The sequence below is a fragment of the Sciurus carolinensis genome, chromosome 18 (genome assembly GCF_902686445.1).
Source record: "Sciurus carolinensis chromosome 18, mSciCar1.2, whole genome shotgun sequence".
NCBI lineage: Eukaryota > Metazoa > Chordata > Mammalia > Rodentia > Sciuridae > Sciurus > Sciurus carolinensis.
Genome location: NC_062230.1, coordinates 5,311,772 through 5,330,366, shown reverse-complemented (window position 1 = coordinate 5,330,366; position 18,595 = coordinate 5,311,772). Strand labels below are relative to the sequence as shown.

Below are 18,595 nucleotides of genomic sequence, written 5' to 3'. Positions count from 1 at the left end.
ACATGCTGGGCAAGTCTTCCCCACTGACCCGCATCCCTAGATCAACCCAGTGACCTTACTGTGTCCATAGTTTGCCCATTTCCAGAAAGTCACGGAGTTGCAATGGTACAGTACATAGGCTTTTTATTTTTTCATTTTGTTATCAGTGCTTTGTGGTTTTTCATAACGGTAGGATCATTGTTACATATTTGTACATGTATATATTTGTACAATGTAACAACACAGTTTGGCTACAGTCATTTCGCAGTGTTTTTCCCCTTCCCTCCCCCGGTCCCTTGTCTCTGCTTTACTGCTTTGATTTTCTATGAGATCCCCCCACTCTTTTTTTCTTTTCTTTCTTTCTTTCTTTCTTTTTTTTTTTTGGTACCAGGGATTGAACCCAGGGGCTCTGAACCACTGAGCCACATCCCCAGCCCTTTCAGCCAATGGCTGGACCCTGAGCACTCTGACCCTTGACAACTGAAGGGACTCCTGGGGCAGGACCCTGCTGGAGGAGATGGGTCCCTGGGAACATGCCTGGAAGGGTTTATTTTATTTTTTGGTACCAGGGATTGAACCCAGAGGCACTTTCCACTGAGCCACACCCCCAGCCCTTTTTCATATTTAGAGTCAGGGTCTCGCTGAGTTGCTTAGGGCCTCATTAAGTTGCTGAGGCTGGCTTTGAACTCATGATCCTCCTGCCTCAGCCTCCTGAGCCGCTGGGATTCCAGGCATGCGCCACCGTGCCTGGCCCCACTCTTATTCTCTTTTTCCTCTCTAGCTTCCACGTAGGAGAGAAAACAAATGACCCTTGACTTTCTGAGTTTGGCTTATTCCTAACAAAATGCTCTCAAGTTCCATCTATTTTCCTGTAAATGACATACCTTCATTCTTCATGTTTATTGTTGCATAGACTCTATTGTGTATGTATACACATTTTTAACCCCATTCATCCCCTGATGGACAGCTGGACTGGTTCCGCGGTTCAGCCAGAGCGAGCTGGGCTGCTCTCAACATGAGTGTGCCTGGGTCACTATGGTATGTTGACTTTAATTCTTTAGGATAAATACTGCAGAGAGTCACTGCCGGGTTGTACTGTGGTTCCCTGCCTTGTCTTTTGAGGAACCTCCGTACGGATTTCCACAGCAAAACGGCGATTTTGGTAAGCACAGTCTTGGTCGTGGGAACAGTTCTGGGGCGGTGGGGAAAGCCCAGATTTCAGAGGTCACCAGCTGCTTGGTTTAGATAGGAGGGGTTCCTCAAAAGCTCACGTGTGAGACAATACAAGAGAGTTCAGTGACGAAATGATTGGGTTACAAGAGCCTTAACCTAATCAGTGCTTTAACCCCGACAGGTTAACTGGGTGGTGACTGGAGGCAGGGAGGGAGGGTGTGGCTGGAGAGGGGGGTTCATTGCGGGTGTGGCTATGGAGTCTCTCTATCTATATGGCAGGGAGACTCTCTGCTGCCTGGTGCCATGTCCTGAGCTGCTCCCCTCTGCCATGCCCTTCCGCCATGATGTGCTGCCTCACCTTGGGCCAGGACAGCGGAGTTGGCCATCTATGGACTGAGACTTCTGAAATTGTGAGCCCCAAATAAACTTTTCCTCCTCTCATCATTCTCATCCTGTCTTTTGGTCACAGCAGCAAAAAAAGCTGACCCCACACGGGCCAAGATCCACACCCAGAGGCACGGGGGTAGGTGGCGAACCCTGTGCTCCCCAGCCCATGGAGAAGGGCGCCCCAGTCTGCTGGGAGAAGCCCAGGCTGCCCTCGTGGTCCGGGCCCCACCACCCATCGGCTCCGGGTTCTTGTCGCCCTTCCTCTCTGCCCCCTTTTCAATGCAGACTCTGTCCTCAGGCTGTCACCTCATCCTGGCTGCTACTGTCCCCAGGGGAAGAAGGCAAAAGGCTAAAAGGCCATCAGTAGACTCTGGTCCTTCAGATAAAAATGAAAGGCACACAGGGAGCCCCGCCCTGGGCCTCTGCTTCCTCCTGACGGCCAGACTGGGTCTCGGGCCACTCCTGGCCAGCATCTGGGCGCTGGAGTCACAGAGGTGAGTCAGAGACGGCCTCCACCCCAGCCTAGTGGGGGCCTGGGGGAGGGGTGGCTTCCCCAGGCAGGGTCCGTGCTGTGTCCTCGAAGCCCATGCGCAGGCTGTTCTTCTAGGCCACCTCCCTCCCAGGGGGTCCGGAGGGCTCCTCTGTGGGCGGGAGGTGGGAGGGTGCCTTCGCTGCCAAGCCATGTCCCGGGTGGGTGGCCCCAGGCTCCAGCTCTCGGGTGTCTTGCTGTGTTTGCACTGCTTGATGCTTCTGGTCAGGAGGAGGAGGCCACAGCTGCAGCCTCCCTTCTGTTCTTGCTTTCCGAGCCTGCAGGCTGACCAGGGAGGGTAGGGAGTTTTTCCCTTCTTTCCTTTTTTTGGGGGGACTACTGAGGATTGAACCCAGGGGCACTCAATCTCTGAACCACATCCCCAGCCCTTTTTTGAATTTTATTTAAAGGGTCTCACTGAGTCGCTTAGGGCCTCACTATGTTGCTGAGGCTGGTTTTGAACTTCTGATCCTCCTGCCTCAGCCTCCGGAGTGGCTGGGATGACAGATGTGTGTGCCCGCACCCGGCTCCTCTCTCTTTTTCTGTGAGGGAGGTGATATCCCAGGGGCTCACAGCCGGCTCCTTAAGGCTCAGGCCCGGGTGTGAGCGCTGCCTCCAGGGGGGTGGCACAGGGCAGTGGCCTTCAGTGGGGCTATGGCACCTACTCCTTGGGCTGTGCCCATGTGTGCGTCCAGACTGATGGTGCGATGGGTCCCCTCCTTCTGTCTGGCTCCTCCTCTCCTCTCCTCTCCTCCCCTCTACACCCACGGAGCAGGGGCTGTCCTGTGCCTCCCTTCTCCTCTCCTTTCCTGGGTGACCTCGTCCAGTCCTGAGGATTTACATGCCACTGACTCCCAACTTGCTGAGGGCTCACTGCCCCAGGATCCCCTGAGCGGGGCTCTACACAGCTGTGTACCTGATGTCTCCTCTTTGGAGATCACAGGCCTGGGCCAGTGACGTGCCCACGCCTGACTGGCTCCTCTCTCCACTCCCAGGTCTGCTCTTCCTCCACCCCCAACCCGTCCCATCTCAGCAGAGGCCAGAGCCATCTTCATGCTGAGGCTCAGCCAAGCCCTGTCCCTCCCGTTCTGTCCCTCAGCAAATCTTGTGAATGCGAAACACGCCTTTCCTTCTCTGCACCTCGGCCACTCCAGTCCCATCTGCCCTCTCTCCTGCCCAGACCCTGCGGCAGCCTCCTTCCTGGCCTCCCTGCCTCTTCTGTCCCATCCACAGTGCCTTTTCTTCACAATAGCCAGAGGCAGATGATTATCGTTATGTGTGGTGCCCGCGAGTGAACCCAGGGCATCGAGTGCCACGCAGGTGCTGTACCACTGAGCTACACCTCTGCCTCTAAGTCATAATTTTAAAATGTTTTCAGACTTAAATTTCAAAACACACATGAGAGAACAAAGCGATATCATGTCCCTTGTTCTGCCTGTATTTGTTCAAACTCAATTTCAGCAGTTAACAAACTGTGCCCAACCAGAAGGATGTTTTCACAGTACACATTTGGCAAGTGTGTTCACCTGCTTCAAAACCCCAAGTCCAATTTCCATACCCTCTCCCCTCTCACTGCTCTCCTCCTTCTGGTATGCCCCAGGACCTTTGCACTTCTGTTTTCTGGACCACTCTTTCTTGAGATCTTTGCTCCACTGGCTTATTTTCACCCTTCAGGCATACCACTCGGAATGTACAAATGTGAGCATTTTGTTCTCATTGCTCCAGGGATTTGAAAGTAGGAAGTGAAAAAGGTTTTCTTTTGACTTTTCCTGCTTCCACCTGCTGTCCCAGTTACTGCCACGCATGGGCAGGAACCTTCCAGGATTTGTTTCTCTATTTTTACTATGTGCATTAGGTATCTAGAACCACACAGGACATTCCTCAGTGGGTTTGGAGAAGCGGATGTGAATCCATCGCGCCGAAGCTACCACCCTGCGGGTCTCCTTTCCACTTAGCCTTGTCCCTGAGGCCTGTCCACCCCTATGCTCCTGGATCTCACCTGCTTAAATTGCCCCTAAGTCATCCCTCAAATGACACGCAGAGTTTATATGTCCATTTCCCTGTTGATGGATAAAGGGCTTCCATGGCCCATGTGTGTGTCTCTGTCCCTCCAGGCAGGCCTTTAATAATAATAATAATAATAATAATAATAATAATAACAACAACAATAACATAATCAATAATAATGATTGTTATTAGTTTGTGGTACTGGGGATTGAACCCAGGGGCCCTTTACCACTGAGCTACATCCCCAGCCCTTTTTATTTTGAGACAAGTTCTTGCTGAGTTGCTGAAGTAGGCCTTGAAATTGCTATCCTCCTGCCTCAGCCTCCCAAGTCACTGGGATTACAGGTACACCACTCTGCCTGGCTGACTTTCTTTTTAACTCAGCAATTAAGTCATTCATTTATTTGACAAATATGTACTGAACACCTGCTAACACTAAGTATGACTTTGTGTGTGTGTGTGGGCACTGGGGACTGAACTCAGGGGCCCTTTACCACTGAGCTACATCCTTAGTCCTATTTATTTACTTATTTATTCTAATTTTGAGACAGGATCTTGCTAAGTTGCTTAGGTTCACTAAATTGCTGAAACTGGCCTCAAACTTGCATCCTCCTGCCTCAGCCTCCTGAGTAGCTGTGGGCCATCAGGCATGGCTACTTTATATCTCTTTAAAGAACTTTAAAAAGCATTTCCTTCATTTTTATGTTAAATTTTTTGCATTAATTTTAAGGTTGCAGTGATACTAATTTGTATTTTGCAGATTTAAAAAAAATTATTTTGAAATTTCAGTATTATGTTGGGCTCCAAGTGAATTGCCTGAAAGCAGTTTGGTTAAAATGATTATTTTCACATCTCAGTTTGTGAACTAACAAAAATTTGAGCACCCCAGGTAATTTCCTTTTGTAAACTTGCACACATTTTAAAGAAATTCTGTCCAATGTGGAGCTTGCTTAGTTTCCAAGATTTCGTGAGTTCCTTTTTATCAGAGGCTGACCCCCCCCAAGCCCCAAGCATTGTCCCAAAGCACATCACAGACCCTAATTCACCGACTCCTCCCTTCTCCTCTCTGGCAGTTTCTTCTAAGTACATTACCTGTTTTATAGATAAGCAAACTCTGGGCAGCGTGTTCAAGGTCATGGGCTTGTAAGCAGGCGGCAGAGGTCAGTTCCAACCCAGGCCTTTCCAAATCCAAAACCTGCTCTCCTAACCAGAATAGGGTTCCGAGACTTCCATAGTTTATAATCATCATTTTTACATGTGTGCAGCTCGGATAAAGCCATTTTTAGCATCAAAAAGTGCAAGTCCCATCACTATGGTGTCACATGGATCATTTTTGTGTACCCCTGAAGAAAAAGTGAAGATAAGGAATTAAGTTTTTAATATTGAGACATGGGATACAGGAAAGAATATGGATCCTGATCATTTCTCGGTGGTTTTGCCTCCTGCAACCCAGGAGTTACGGGACCGGCACAAAGCGAGATCCTGGGGATGACACCATGTTGCTGTCGCTGGAAATCCGGCCTCGCGGGCGGATGGGAGCCAAACACACAACTGGAAACTGCCGGCCACCTCCAGCTAAGCGCCCCGCGCAGGGCCCGCGCCCGGGTGTCTGCTGCCCCCGCGCGGCCGCGCGGCCGTCCTGCACCCGCAGGGAAGCGCGCTTGAAAGCTGGCGCGGGGCTTCGGGGTTGGCAGGAGATCCGAGGCAGGTCCTCTGTCCGGGACTGGGACACCCCGCGGGACAGGGACCTGGGAATGGCACTTCTTGGCGTGTGCAAGGCAGCGGCTGCTGATAACTGGGTTGTCCCAGCCGGTCCAGCAGGTTACCTCGAAGGTGCAACTCCAAGGTCGCACAGTGCAATCCTGCATGGACCGCCTTGAACCCAGTGCTGAGTGGCAAAGAGAAGGGACAGGGAGGGAACTTGGACTGAGGGCAGAGGGACTCCCAGAGGGAGACTCTAAATTGAGGGCTTCTGCTGCCCTCAGGCTCCCACTTGCTGGTAGGGCCCTTCGTTCATTCATTCATTCATTCATTCAATTTACTGTCCTTTTTGTGGCATTTGGGACAGAAACCAGGGCCTGTTGCAAGCAGTGCACAGGTCTCACCGTCAAGCCCTTCATTCGTTTCTCAACTCAACCATATTTATGGAGCGTTCTGTGCAGCTGGCACGATCCCGGGCATGGTCCTTGCTTTCAGAGGTGGCCTGCAGGAAGGGAAGGCAGGAGTCGGCAGGGTGACCATGAGGTTTGGGCTGGCAGGACTGCAGGGCTGGGGTCGCAGTTCCTGGTCGCTGGTAGGGCAAAGTCCTCAGTGGGTCACAGTTCAGGTGGGGCCCCTGACCTCTGTCACTAGATGCCCAGGTCTTGTGACCCCTCCTGTCCCTCCTTTCTGTGGTCTGGGTAGCCACAGAGCCACAGAGAAGCCTTGCTGGAATCTTGCTTGGGGACCAAGACGAGGGCTCTGGGGCTGGGTGAGGGGCCGCAGAAGGCAGCGTGTGAGCAGAGCTGAGACTGAGACCAGATGGGACACCCCTGGGGGCTCCTGCCCTGACCACATGCAGACTGATCTCTACATAAGAGGTGTGGTGGAATTCTGGGTAGGAGGACGCTGGGCGATAGTGGGGGGCAGGCCAACAAGGGGAGCAGGGAGGAGAGAGAGGGAGTAGTTCAAATCCTGATTTCAGCCACCACCTTCATACTCCCAGCATCCCCTGCGCCCCTCTTCCCGCCCCACTCCTCCCTTCTGCCCCATCTCAGTGGACAGCACCACCATCACCCCTCACCTAGCCTTCCGGGGGATCCCTGCCTCGCTCTGTGTTCTTCCTAGTCATTCCTCGGCTGGAACCCAATTCTCTGTCTTTTGGTTTTACACATCTTGCAAGTGAAGCATAATTAATGGCCCTTTGTCCTGGACTTTGTCTATCAAATAACCTTGGAAGGGAGTCTCCTCCTGGGACAAAGAACACACTTGTTTTCTGCTCATTATTAAGGTTTGACCTCCTTTCCTGAACCACACCCGCTGTGTGTACCATGGTGACAATACAATGAGGTTTGGGCTGGCAGGACTGCAGGGCTGGGGTCGCGTAGGGCAAAGTCCTCAGTGGATCACAGTTCAGGTGGGGCCCCTGACCTCTGTCACTAGATGGCACATGGGTGCCATCTGATCCTCTTCATGACCCTGTGGGATTTGGACTCAAGGAAGGAATGCATGATGCTCACACCGTAGTCCCCTGCTATTGCTGTCAGTAGCAAATCATCCTTTGTCTCTGACCCTGAAGTCTCGTGCCCTCTCCCAGCCTCTGTGGAGGCTGAGTTCTTGGCTGGCAACTAAGGTAACATGTCAGGATGTCTCGATTCCTTCAATGCTGTCGGTCCTCCTTAGTCCGTTTTCTGTTGCTATGACAGAATATCTAAGACTGAGAACTTTAGAGAGGAAAGAAGTTTATTTAAGCTTACAGTTCTGGAGTTGAAAGTTCAAGATCTGGTGGCATCATCTGGAGAGGGCCTTATGCTGATTGAGCTCATGGCAGAAAAGCAAACGGGCATGTGCAGAAGAGACAAAACAGAAGCAGCCTCCGTGGGTTGTAAGAACTCACTTATTAGGTCCAATCCCCAGCACTGTGAAATAAATAAAATTAAAAACACCAAAAGAACCCACTCATTTCTGCAAGAATTAACCCAGTCCTGAGAAAGCAGTGTTGATTCACTCGTGAGCCTGTGCAGCCGTGACCTAATCCCTTCTTAAAGGTCCCAAGACCATTGTTACACTGGGGACCAAATTTCAACATGAGTTTTTTCTTCTTCCTGTCCTAGCAATGGAGTCCAGGGCCTCGTGCTTGCTAGGCCAGTGCTCTACCATTGGCTGTACCCACGGTCCCTTGATGTGAGTTTTGGAGGGGACACACCCCATCCAAACCATAAAGCCCACCTTCTCTAATTCCTGCAGCAGGTCCTCTGCTCCCTACAGCCCTGCCGGGTCTCCCAGCGACTGTGCCTGAGGGACGTACTGCTCTGGATTCTTTTCTGTCAGTGCTTGGATACCACCAGCCGACGGACAGACAGGCAGCTGGCCCTGCAGAGTCCCGAGGTCTCCTAGAGACCCTTCCTCCTCTACCCTGGTCCGGCTCTTGTGCAGCTGGAAGACCCCAGCTCTCTCTGGGGTCTCACTCTTGCTCCACAGTGGTCCCTAGGGCTTAATGGATCTTCCCTGGCACCTGTGGTCCCTGCTGACCTCGCTCCCCCTGCTTCCCCTCCCCAGTCCCACTTAATGTTCTGGTGGACTGTTGGAAAGCGCCTTCCCGCGGGTCTCTCCTCCCCGCCGCATCTGTGGGAACCTAGCCACCCTTCAGACCCAGCTCAAGGAGGCGCTCCTCTGGGCCATGTGTTGGGGCAAGAGTGGAAGGAGGAGCAGGGCTGAGCATGGGGAAGAGGGGCTTCTCTTTCCAACTCCCTTCCTGGGAGGACTGAGCTGGTGAGCAGGACCACCCTGGGAGAAGCCAGCGTGGGTGGATATTCCGGGGACTCCTTAAGGCAGTTGGCCATGTCCTGTTGGGCGAGGTGTGTCCTGCACAAGGATTCCTGGTTGAGGGGTGAGTGGGGCTGAAACCATGCTGTGTGCCAGGGTTAGAGTGGCACCCGCTCTGCTGAACCTCCCAAAGGGACCCTCCCCCCGCAGAGCTGTGAGTTCCCAGGCATGCGCACCTGCACTGGACTGGAGCACCTGTTTTAAAATGTAAATGTGGGTGTTGGTCCTGCAGCCTGGGGGGGGGGGTGCTTGTGTCCTCTTCCCCTGGCTGCTGTCCCCGCCTCACCCTCCTTCCTTTTTGGGTCTGTCCCCCATCCTCACTGCCCCTGGAACAACCCTTTCCCAGTGTGGGGAACTCGGGGGCCGTGCCCCACGCTGCATGCGTGGCTGCAACGTTGGGACGGGTAATAACTTTTCTATGGTATTTCCCGTCAGCGTGTCTCTTGTCAGTTGATGTCAAAGAAGAAAATCCACGAAACTTCAGAAGAGCAAAATTAACCCTTCCCTACAGCTGGTGAGGCTCAGTGTAGAGCTGGTACTCAGCACGGGTGGGGCCCTGGGCACCATCTCTAGCCCTGAAAAAAGAAAAGAAACACCATTTGGAGTTCTGGATTCTCCCAGAATTCCAAACCTTTGCCCCTTCTGCACAGTCTGGCCACGTATCTGAGAGGCTCAGCTGCCAGTGGCCTCCTGGGAGCCTCTTGTGGCCCTAGGGCTGGGGTGGCTCAGGGATCCCCCTTGCTGCCCTACCCAGCTCTTCCAGGTACCCATAGGCCTCTACTGCCACTCACTTCCTCTTCCCGTCCTCCCCAGCATGTTCCCAGAGCCCTCTGCGGTGTCCCTGAGCTCTTGGAGTAGAGGTTGCTGTCTCTTCCCTTCGTTTTGCTTTTTGGCAAAGCAAAAACCAACTTTTGCAAAAATAACCACAGGCAGGGCTGCTGGTTGGGCGGCCGAGCCACCTGCTGCCTGAGAACGTTCTGCCCTGTGGCCCTGGGGACGGAGGTTCTGTTTCCCAGGCCTTGGCTGCTTTGGGATGTGCGAAGGTGTGGAAGGTGCCCCCACTCCACCCTCCGCCTGTCTCCCTGCGCGTGGGCATTTCAGCCGGAGACCCTGACTGACCTTCTGCCTGAGGCTGTGGCCCCTGGGCTTCTCCAGCCCTGGTGCTGGGCAGGGGGCCGCTGGAAGCACCCGGCACTTGGAGGCCAGCACCCCAGTTTCCCTACTCCTCGGGTGGGGCGGTTCTCAAGTGTGCTGGCCCTGCACACTGTGGTCCCCAGCTGGGCTGGGGCTGCCCAGAGTCTGCCCGGCTCCTTAACAGAGCTGCTACGGGCTTCCTTCCGCCCCCGCCTCCATTTCTTACTCCCTTCTGGATGCCTGCAGAAACCCTCTCCCAAATTAACTCAGGGTCTCCTTCTGGCAAACAAAACTGAGCTCCAGGGGACTCAGGTCCTCCTCCCCAACCGTGGCATGGCCAGACCTGGACTGAGGACCCAGAAGGAGCAGGGACGGGCAGAAACCAGGGAAAGGGGATCTCTTGTGGCAACCGGGTCCCCGTGGTAACTTGGTCCCCACCCTGAGGCATCTGTGAGGTCATCCCACTTCTCCCAGCTGGAGGAGGGAAGGGAGACCAGACATGGAGGCTGCCCCTCCAGTCAGATCCAGCCTCTTGGGGATTCTGCTGCAGGTCGTGAGGCTGACAGTGCTGGTGAGAGGGGTGGGGGAGGGGGCTGCACACTGACCCTCCCCAGCCACCTCTGAGCTGCTGATCGCCAGCCTGTCCCACCAGGGGAACCAGGCCACCGCCTGCCTTGGGGAATAATCCGACTGCTTCCGGAAGCAGCACCCTGCACTGCAGTGCCAGGATTTCTCTATGGAGGGTCACCCTAGTGGGCTAAGCATGGCACCCCACACCCATTTTTTAAAAAATATGCAGATACTTGCATTTGGGACCACACCTCCAAATTACAACCCCTCAGAGGGCTGGGTGGTCAGTCTGGGTCTGTTTCTGTGCCACAGAAGGGGGAGAGACTAGGGCACAGGAGAAAGAGACAAGTGAATTGGAATCTCAGCTGCTCCAACCTTTAACTGTGTGACTTTGGGCAAATTGCCTTACCTCTCTGAGCTCTGTTTCCTCTCCTATAGGACGAATCTCATAGGATCATATAGACTCTCACACGCTTCCCTCCTGCTCACCTCAGCATCATGGGCCGGGGGGAACCCCGACTTCCTACCTGCACCCTGATTCTTCTACCTGCACCTCCTCTTGTCTGGAGAGACACCTCAGGCACCCTTCCTTCCCCACCAAAGCTCCACCTCTTGGCTCTGCTAGACCAGCCCATGAGGGGCATGTGCAGCTGACCCCCAGTGGCTCCGCCACCCTGGTCTCCAGAGCCTGCAGGACCCGGGCTCTGCTGGTCTCAGGATCTGGGGTACCCAGGTTGGTGGAGTTGGGGACTTTTGGGCTCTATTGAGGGGTTTTTCCCCAGCCAACCCCACTCCTCAGTGGATGGGGGACACTCTCGTCCAATCTGCCACTCATGCCAGCAATCTGGAAATCTTGGGTTCCTCCCTCTCCTGCACCCCACTCTCTAGATCCATCATTAATTCTGTCCCTGAGACCCTAGCTACCCTGCTGCCCTTGTGATCCCAGAGGCCACTGGTGCCCAGGCAGGCCCAGGTGTTGGGGAAAGACAACTGACCCGGGTTCAAATCCTGTGGGATGGGAGGGGGGTGGGTCACACTGTGTTACAATAACAGTCATCCTAACAACGTCCTCTGCTTCACCTGGAGCATTGTAAGTGATCATTCAAATACAACAGGAAGGAAGCGAATATAACACAAGGCACTTGAGAACGATTTGCCACGCTGGGGGATCGAACAGGCTAGGCAAGTGCTCTACCACTGAGCCACACCCCAGTCCTAACACGAGACACTTTTCAAGTGGACAAAGATCACCCTTAGGCCTGGGGATGGGGAGGACCCAGCCCCCCCGTGACTGGGGTCTCCACATCTAAGCACAGGTTGGGTCCACCCCAGGTGACTGGTGCCTCTGGTGTCCTCCTCCTCCTGCAGCTGGTCCAGAACCGTGTTCACCTGTACAGCTTCCTTCTGCTGAAGATCAGCCTCTTCCGGCACTGGGTGTCAGGACTGACCCAGGAGGCCCAGGGCTCCTGCAGCAGGCAGGCCCGCCGGCCCACGGAAGTTGCCCCCTGCCCCCTGGGCCGGGCTCTGCGGGCAGGGTGGGCTCTGCTGTGGGTCCCGGTGTGGCTGCTGCTGTGGGCACCGAGGCTGGCGCGTGAGGCAGTGCTGGACTGTGCCCGGGCCCTGGGGCTGGCCCTGCAGCGCCTGGGGGCCTGCACGTGGCTGGGGCTGTCTCTGGCCGCCTCGGGGGAGCTGCTGCTGTCCTGCCTGCACAGCCTCATGCTGGCAGCCCTGCTGTTGCTGCTGCTGACCTGGAGGCTGTTCCAGAAGGCTCACCGCTTCAGCCTGGGCTGGCTGCCCAGCCAGGTGGGTGGGCTGGGATGGCTGGGCTGCAGAGGGCAGGCCAGGGGTTCTGGGCGTGGCCAGGGCTGGGAAGGGGCCCGTGGCCAGGCAGCGCACTGTGAGTCTCCCGGGGCCACCTGCTTGCTTGCCCCAGGCCCTCCTGGAGAACCAGGCCGTGCTGAAGCTGAGGCGCCTGTACGGGTGGGTGGAGAGCACCGTGGCCCTCGCCTCCTGGCACCTGGCCTATCTTGTCACCTGGACCACCTGCCTCGCCTCCTGCCTGCTGCAGGCTGCCTTTGAGCACACAGCCCAGCTGGCGGAAGCTCAGGGGGCTGAACCGCAGGAGGCCCCAGGACCCTTGTCTGGGTCCTGGTTCCATGAGCCCTCCACCCCCAAGGCGGGGTCCGTCCTGCCAGAGCCTGGAACCCCTGGAGAATAAATGTGACCCCCATCTGCCTCTCCTTCTCTGGCCTGGCCTAGGTTCTCACTGCCTCTCCTCCCACTGGGTTGGAGGGATCTTCCCTGTACCCGAGGCTGCACGTGAGTGTGTGTACGTGTCTGTTGTCACAGGACGTGCACCCAGGGCTGCCCTGGGAAGGAACCACATTCTGCGAGTACCTTTCAGCTGTCAGATAAACATCTTAGACACTTTACACAGAATCTGATTTAAATCTAGCAACACAGGCATCTGGCTTGATGAGAAAATGGATAAGGACTTCAGCTTTCCCCGGGTCACAGAGCAACTCAAGGGCAGAGACAACACTGGACTCTAGATTATTTTTGTTTTCCAGAACCCCTAACTTTGTCTAATTCCCTGCCCCTGGTTCTCAGGACCCTGTGTAGGGGAGATGGGCAGTTAGAGGCTGTGGCCTCTGGGGGGTGCCAGGGCCTCACATTTCAGAGATGCAAAAAACATCTTTTTGAGTGGTTACTCTTAAGCCTTTCTGCAGCGAATCCATCACCCATTCCTTCATAGCTGTTCATCCATCTGCCTGTCCACTCATCCCCAAATTCAACCACAGTACCATTCATCCATCCATTCACCTGCTCACAGATCCGTCAATCCATCCATCCACCCACCAATTTACCTACCTACAAATCCATCTGTCTGTCAGTCCACCCACCCATCCATCCATCCATCCATCCATCCATCCATCCATCCATTCATCCATCCATCCACTGATCCATCCATCCTTCCATCCATTCACCCAATCACCTGTCTATATATTCACCTATCCATACATTCATCTGTCCATTCATCCGTCCATCCACCTACCTACAAACCCACACATCTATTCTTCTGGCCATCCATGTACCCATCCATCCATCCACGACCCATTCACCTATCTACAAATTCATCTATCCATCCATTCATCAGTCCATCCATCCATCCATCCACCCATACAATCACCTATCTACATATTCACCTATCCATCCATTCATCTGTCCATCCATTCATCCATCCATCCACAAATTCACCCACTCAACAGCACACCATGTGTTGAAGGATCACCGTCTCCCTGGGGAGTGGGGAAGCTTTCCAATATCTCTGTACTCCTCCTTACCTGGGAGTGAGGACAAGGTCCTGCTCTGCGGGTGGCTGGTGCAGCGAGGGGAGCTCAGGATGCAGGGGTCGGACCCCAGACCCAGCCCTTAGGTGATTCCCCTGAGAGGAAGGGACGGGCTGGTTTGTGACAGACATCACTCCTCACCCATGTCTAGGCCAGAGGGTGAAGTGCATGGGCAAAGGTTCCAGACAGTTCCTCCTGCTCTCCCCTTCTCCATTCTGGTTCCCAAGGCAACCAGGGCCTGCAACTGGCCCAGGTTGGGGAAGGTCCAGGCCCTTCCTCTAAGTTCCAGAAGCAAGCTTGGTCTGCCCTGGGAGAGTCTCCCAGGGGTCCCCGCTGACCCTCGAGGGAGAAGGCTCGGGAGGGACCTACAAGATCCTGGTGAAGGGGAAACAGGACCCGATTCCACAGCACACGCAGCCTGCAGTGAACCTGAGCGCAGGGGCCTCTGAAGTCTCTTGAGCTGACTGGGGCCAGGAGGTGCTGGCAGGGCTGAGCCTGGGGCTTGGTGGGGGAGGGGAAGACAGAGGGGCTCAAAGGCCCGGAGGGGAGAGGAAGGCCTGTGGCCAGTGTCTGGGCGGGGCAGGAGAGGGCAATGCCGGAGGAGGCGGCTGGCGACAGGCTGGAGGCTCACACCAGCCTGCGTAGGGGCTGGAGGTGAGATTGCATATGTGACTTTGGCTTGTTTCCTTTGCCTAAAAATGACCCCAAATGCAGAAGTGTAAAGGTAATGTCTCCGCTCTGGTTCTAGGCTTGGGAACAGTGTCAACCCATGTGCCACCTGCACTGTGGCAGGCAGGATTCTCTGCATATTGCAAACCTGGCTGGTCCCACGGGATAAGCCCACACTGTGCTGATGAAATTCTGGGCAGGTCCTTAGGCCAGTTGCTTGTTTGCCTCTGACAGTCTGGCACTTGCCTGTGGCAAGTTGATCCTGGCGGCCAGACCTCCTTGTTTTCATGGCTGCGTGGAGGTCATCAGCTCAGCTCTAGACTGGGGGGCATCTGGGGTGCTGGCGGGAGGGGTCCGTGCCCCAGGGAGCTCCCCTCTGACCCTCCTCAGGCTGCAGTCACCCCTCTGGTCACTTCCTGGGGATCCCAGCTGGAGTGAGCCCATGCAGGAGGCTCTAGGGTTGTCCCTAAGGTTGGAGGGTAAAGAGGCTGCTTCTGTGCCTACAGACCCAGCTGGCACCGGAGGAGAGTGCCCACCTGCTTACCTGGCCACAAGGTGGCTCCTAAATTGATGGCGGTTAGTGGTGATGGGCACGCAACTTGGTAAAGGCGGCCCCTGTGTTCTGTGGGTCTGCAGGGAAATGGCCAGTATGGTTGAGCTTGGGGTGATGCGTCCGCGTATAAGACACTGACTCGAGAAGACTTCAGTGGGCACAGGGTCAGGGCAATCTTCACCGGTGGTTGCTCAAGGACTGAGAGCAGACTGGAACCCTTCCTTGGGGGCACTGGGAGGACTTCCTGAAGATGGGGTCCTGGGGCAGAGGAATGTTCTGGGGTGTGGGGGAGTGTTGTCAGGTTCGTGGCCACTCTGGATCCAGGGCTCTTGGCTACTGTTGCTGATCTGTGCCCCAGGCTGGGTACCCAGCTGGGTTCTGGGACACAGGCCAACTTCAGGAGTCCAGCTTGAAGTGGCCCCCTGAGCCAGGGGCCCTTGTGGAAGGAGATAGCCCTTTCTGAGTTGGGTCCAGTCCCAAGAAGGCCTGGGCTAGGGGACAGTTGCTTGGGTCCTATGGTTCTGTCCCTGCTTCCAGGTGGTACATAGGAGACCCTACTTTGGATCTCAGTTTCCGTGTGTGTGTGAGGTGATCTCATAAGAGTCAGCATTTGTGGGGACCCAGTGCCCAGGACTTGCTTATTTTTATTTTATTTTGTTTTTTGGTATCAGGGATTGAAACCAGGGGTGTTTAACCACTGAGCCACATCCCCAGCTCTTTTTATATTTTCTTTAGAGACAGGGTCTTGCTGAGTTGCTTAGGGCCTCACTAAGTTGCTGAGGCTGGCTCTGAACTTGTGATCCTCCTGCCTCAGCCTCCTGAACGGCTGGGATTATGAGCGTGCACCGCCACGCCAGGCTCAGGCGTTGCTCCTGAACGCCTCTGGAGGGAGGTGGACTTGGGCGGGGGAGGCCAGGCCTCCTGTGTCCACAGCTGCATGACAGGCCCTCACATAGCCCAGGTCTGGTTCCTTGAGTCCCCACCCCTGCCCATCCCTGAAGCACTGCTTATGCTTCTAGGCTTTGAAAAGTCCTCTGGGCCTCTTAAGGACCCAGGTGTCCTCGGGAGGGAAAACCGGAACTGTCCTCGCCACCTCTTGTGACAACCGTCAGAGCAGAGGCCTTGGGTGAGGATCCTGGATCCACAGGCTCAGTTGTGCGACTGGGGCAAGTTACTTAGTCCCCGAGCCTCAGTTTCTGGGCTCGGTCACCGAGGCTCGGTTCCAGCACCCCGACTGGCACGGGGGCTTTCTCTCAGGACCCCGTGTCCTCGCTCCGGCTCTCGGGCCTGCCTCCTTCCCAGGGGCCGCAGGGAGGGCGTTCTGCAGCCCAGGCGGAGGGCGAGGGCAGTCAGTCTGTCCTGCTCAGGCCTGTGAGCGTGGAGGGCCCTGGCCCGCCAGCAGAAAACAAGTGGGGGGCGGTGGGGGGGCCGTGGGTGGGGTGGGGGGCTGGCGGGAGGTCTGGCCAGCAGCTCCACGCAATCCGTCTGCTATGCGGCCCTGGGCCTGGCCTGTATTTATTTATGCGAGTGTATATTTATATCAGCCCCTTTCTCATTAATAGGGCAGGAAATGGCTGGATGGTTACATACCTGGCGGCCCAGGGGTCCCGCTCGGCCAAGACACACAGGTCCCTGGCTGCCCCTCCTCAGTCTGCCCGGGTCCCTGGCCCTTCACTGACCCCCTCGTTCTGAGCTCCCCTCCTCCCTCCTGAGCTCCTGCCTGGCTCCTGAGCCCACAGCCTGGGAGAGGGGCTGGTGTTCAGGCCTCCGTGTCCCCCAGCTCCTGACCCCATCGACCCCCCATGAAGGCAGTGACACTGGGGGTCATTGGGCAATGACATTGGGCAGATTGGAGGATGGGAGCCCCGGACAGAGTGTGGGACTCTGGGGGGTAGCTATCAGGGTCCCCTGGTGCAGGGATGGGATCCTGGCCCTGGGGGGGGAGGGGACACGAGCACCTTCCTGAGGATGGGGGTGGTCCCTGGGGCTCGGCTCCCCACCAGGCCCATCCCTTATCATCTCGGGCAGCTTCTCCCCCTGGGTTGCCCCCAGCCCTCGAGAGGGGTCTGCCTTCCCACCACCCCTCCACGGGCCCGACGGGCTGGGGGCTCCGCCCTGTCCCCCGCCCCCCTCCTGGGCCCTCCGCTCGCTCAGAACTCAGCCAGCCTCTCTCCCCGCTCCGGCTCTGGGCTCGGGCCCCAGGTGGGGCTGCCAGGGCTGAGGCGCACCCCTCCCCAGAGCGCTCGCCTGACATAACCTATTAGCGCCTCTGGCCTCAGCCCCCTCCCCCAGCCTCCCCACCCAGCCAGACTCTGCTGGGCCTGCTGTCCTGCTGCCGGCTGCTCGGCCAGGTCGGGGTTAGAGGGAGCCGACAGGACCCCAAGAGCCCCCGGGGGAGCTCTGCCTGCTCACCCTCCACGGGTCCAGGGGCTGCCATCTGTCCGGAGGCCTCTGCTGGGCCTGTCCTGCTGGCAGTGGCCCTGTGGTCAGGTGGGCTTGACCTCTGCCCTCTGCCTGCTGCACTTTGCCTCCTGATCAGAGTCCAGGCAGAGCTGGGTCCACTGTGCAGATGTGGAGACTGAGTGGAGGAGGGGACTTTCTTACGGTCCTGCCCTGCCCTGCCCTTCTGGGGTTGGCAGTGTGGGCAACAGGGAGTGGCTGATCTTGGCAGCTTCTATTGAGGAGGGGGCTGGGAGGCCCTCTGGGCAGTGGGAGGGACTGCTGTAGGTCTCAGACTCTGCCCAGGGCCCGTGCTGGTGTCCCTGGGCCTGCCATGCTCTCCAACCCTAGCTGGGACCTATGTGCTTATGGGGGACAAGGGCCAGGTCCCGGGCAGGCCTCCTTGGCCTCCCTTCTCGCCTCAGCTTGTCCAGTGAGCACCTGGGGCTGGGCTGGGGGCCTGCTTCTTGGGCGAGGCAGGGGGAGAACGAGGAGGCGAGGGCCAGGCCAGGGCCGTATCCTCTTGGATCCCTCGGGACAGGACTGTGCCCTTGACCCCTCAAGGCCAGGCCAGTGGCTCCTCCCACTGCTGGACCATGGACACCTAGGTCACTTGATCGTGTGAGTCCCTGTGCCCGTGGGTTGGGGGAGGGAGGCATCTGCCCATCTGAAGTCGCTTGTGGTCTGAGGGACCCGATCCTCTGCTTCTCTGGGGTCTCCCGCCTATCTCTGGTTTGCGTGGACCTGGGCAGGTTCCTGACCTCTGTCCCTTCTCCCACAGTTCGGGTCCCTTTGGCTTCCACTGACTTCTGAGTCTGAGCTCCTGTGAATCCTGAAAACCTCTTGGCCCAGGGCCAGTGGGCTGGGATCTGGGTGTGCGGGAGAGGGCCCCCAGTCTGAGCCCAGCGGGCGCCCGGGCACGGCAGCTGGGCCTGCAGCTACTCACTGCACACATCTGGAGCATGTCCACCCCGGCCCAGGCCCACATCTGGAGACCAAAGCTGGCTGGTCGGCAGAACACAGAGCATCTGGACCCCGAAGTGCCGTTGCTGGGTTAACGCGGCCCATCTGGCCCCGCTGCCGCTCCGCCCCGTCTCCGCGCCGGAATGCTGGCCGCACATCTGGAGGCCTGGAGCCCCAGCCCGGCAGGGTCAGGAGCCGGCGCCGCCTGGGGCCCCCGCCCTGAGCAGGGTCCTGCGTGCGGAGGGCTCGTCCTTCCTCCGCATGGCACCGCTCTCGGGCCTTCACCCGGGGCTGCCTTGGGAGAGCCCAATTTTGAAA

General features: G+C 56.7%; 2 protein-coding genes across 2 annotated transcripts; both read left to right on the top strand.

The window, feature by feature from the left end:
* The first annotated feature begins 1,392 nt into the window (after window positions 1-1,392).
* On the top strand, window positions 1,393-7,500 carry LOC124970799 (uncharacterized). Its single transcript, XM_047534396.1, has 2 exons — window positions 1,393-2,033; window positions 5,529-7,500. Exons 1-2 carry the CDS (start codon window positions 1,819-1,821, stop codon window positions 5,953-5,955), a joined length of 642 nt encoding a protein of 213 aa, XP_047390352.1. The 5' UTR covers window positions 1,393-1,818; the 3' UTR covers window positions 5,956-7,500.
* Window positions 7,501-10,232: 2,732 nt separating this feature from the next.
* On the top strand, window positions 10,233-12,521 carry Tmem270 (transmembrane protein 270). Its single transcript, XM_047534123.1, has 3 exons — window positions 10,233-10,304; window positions 11,672-12,106; window positions 12,237-12,521. The coding sequence occupies exons 1-3, from the start codon at window positions 10,233-10,235 to the stop codon at window positions 12,519-12,521; spliced, it is 792 nt and encodes a 263-aa protein (XP_047390079.1).
* Window positions 12,522-18,595: the final 6,074 nt, after the last annotated feature.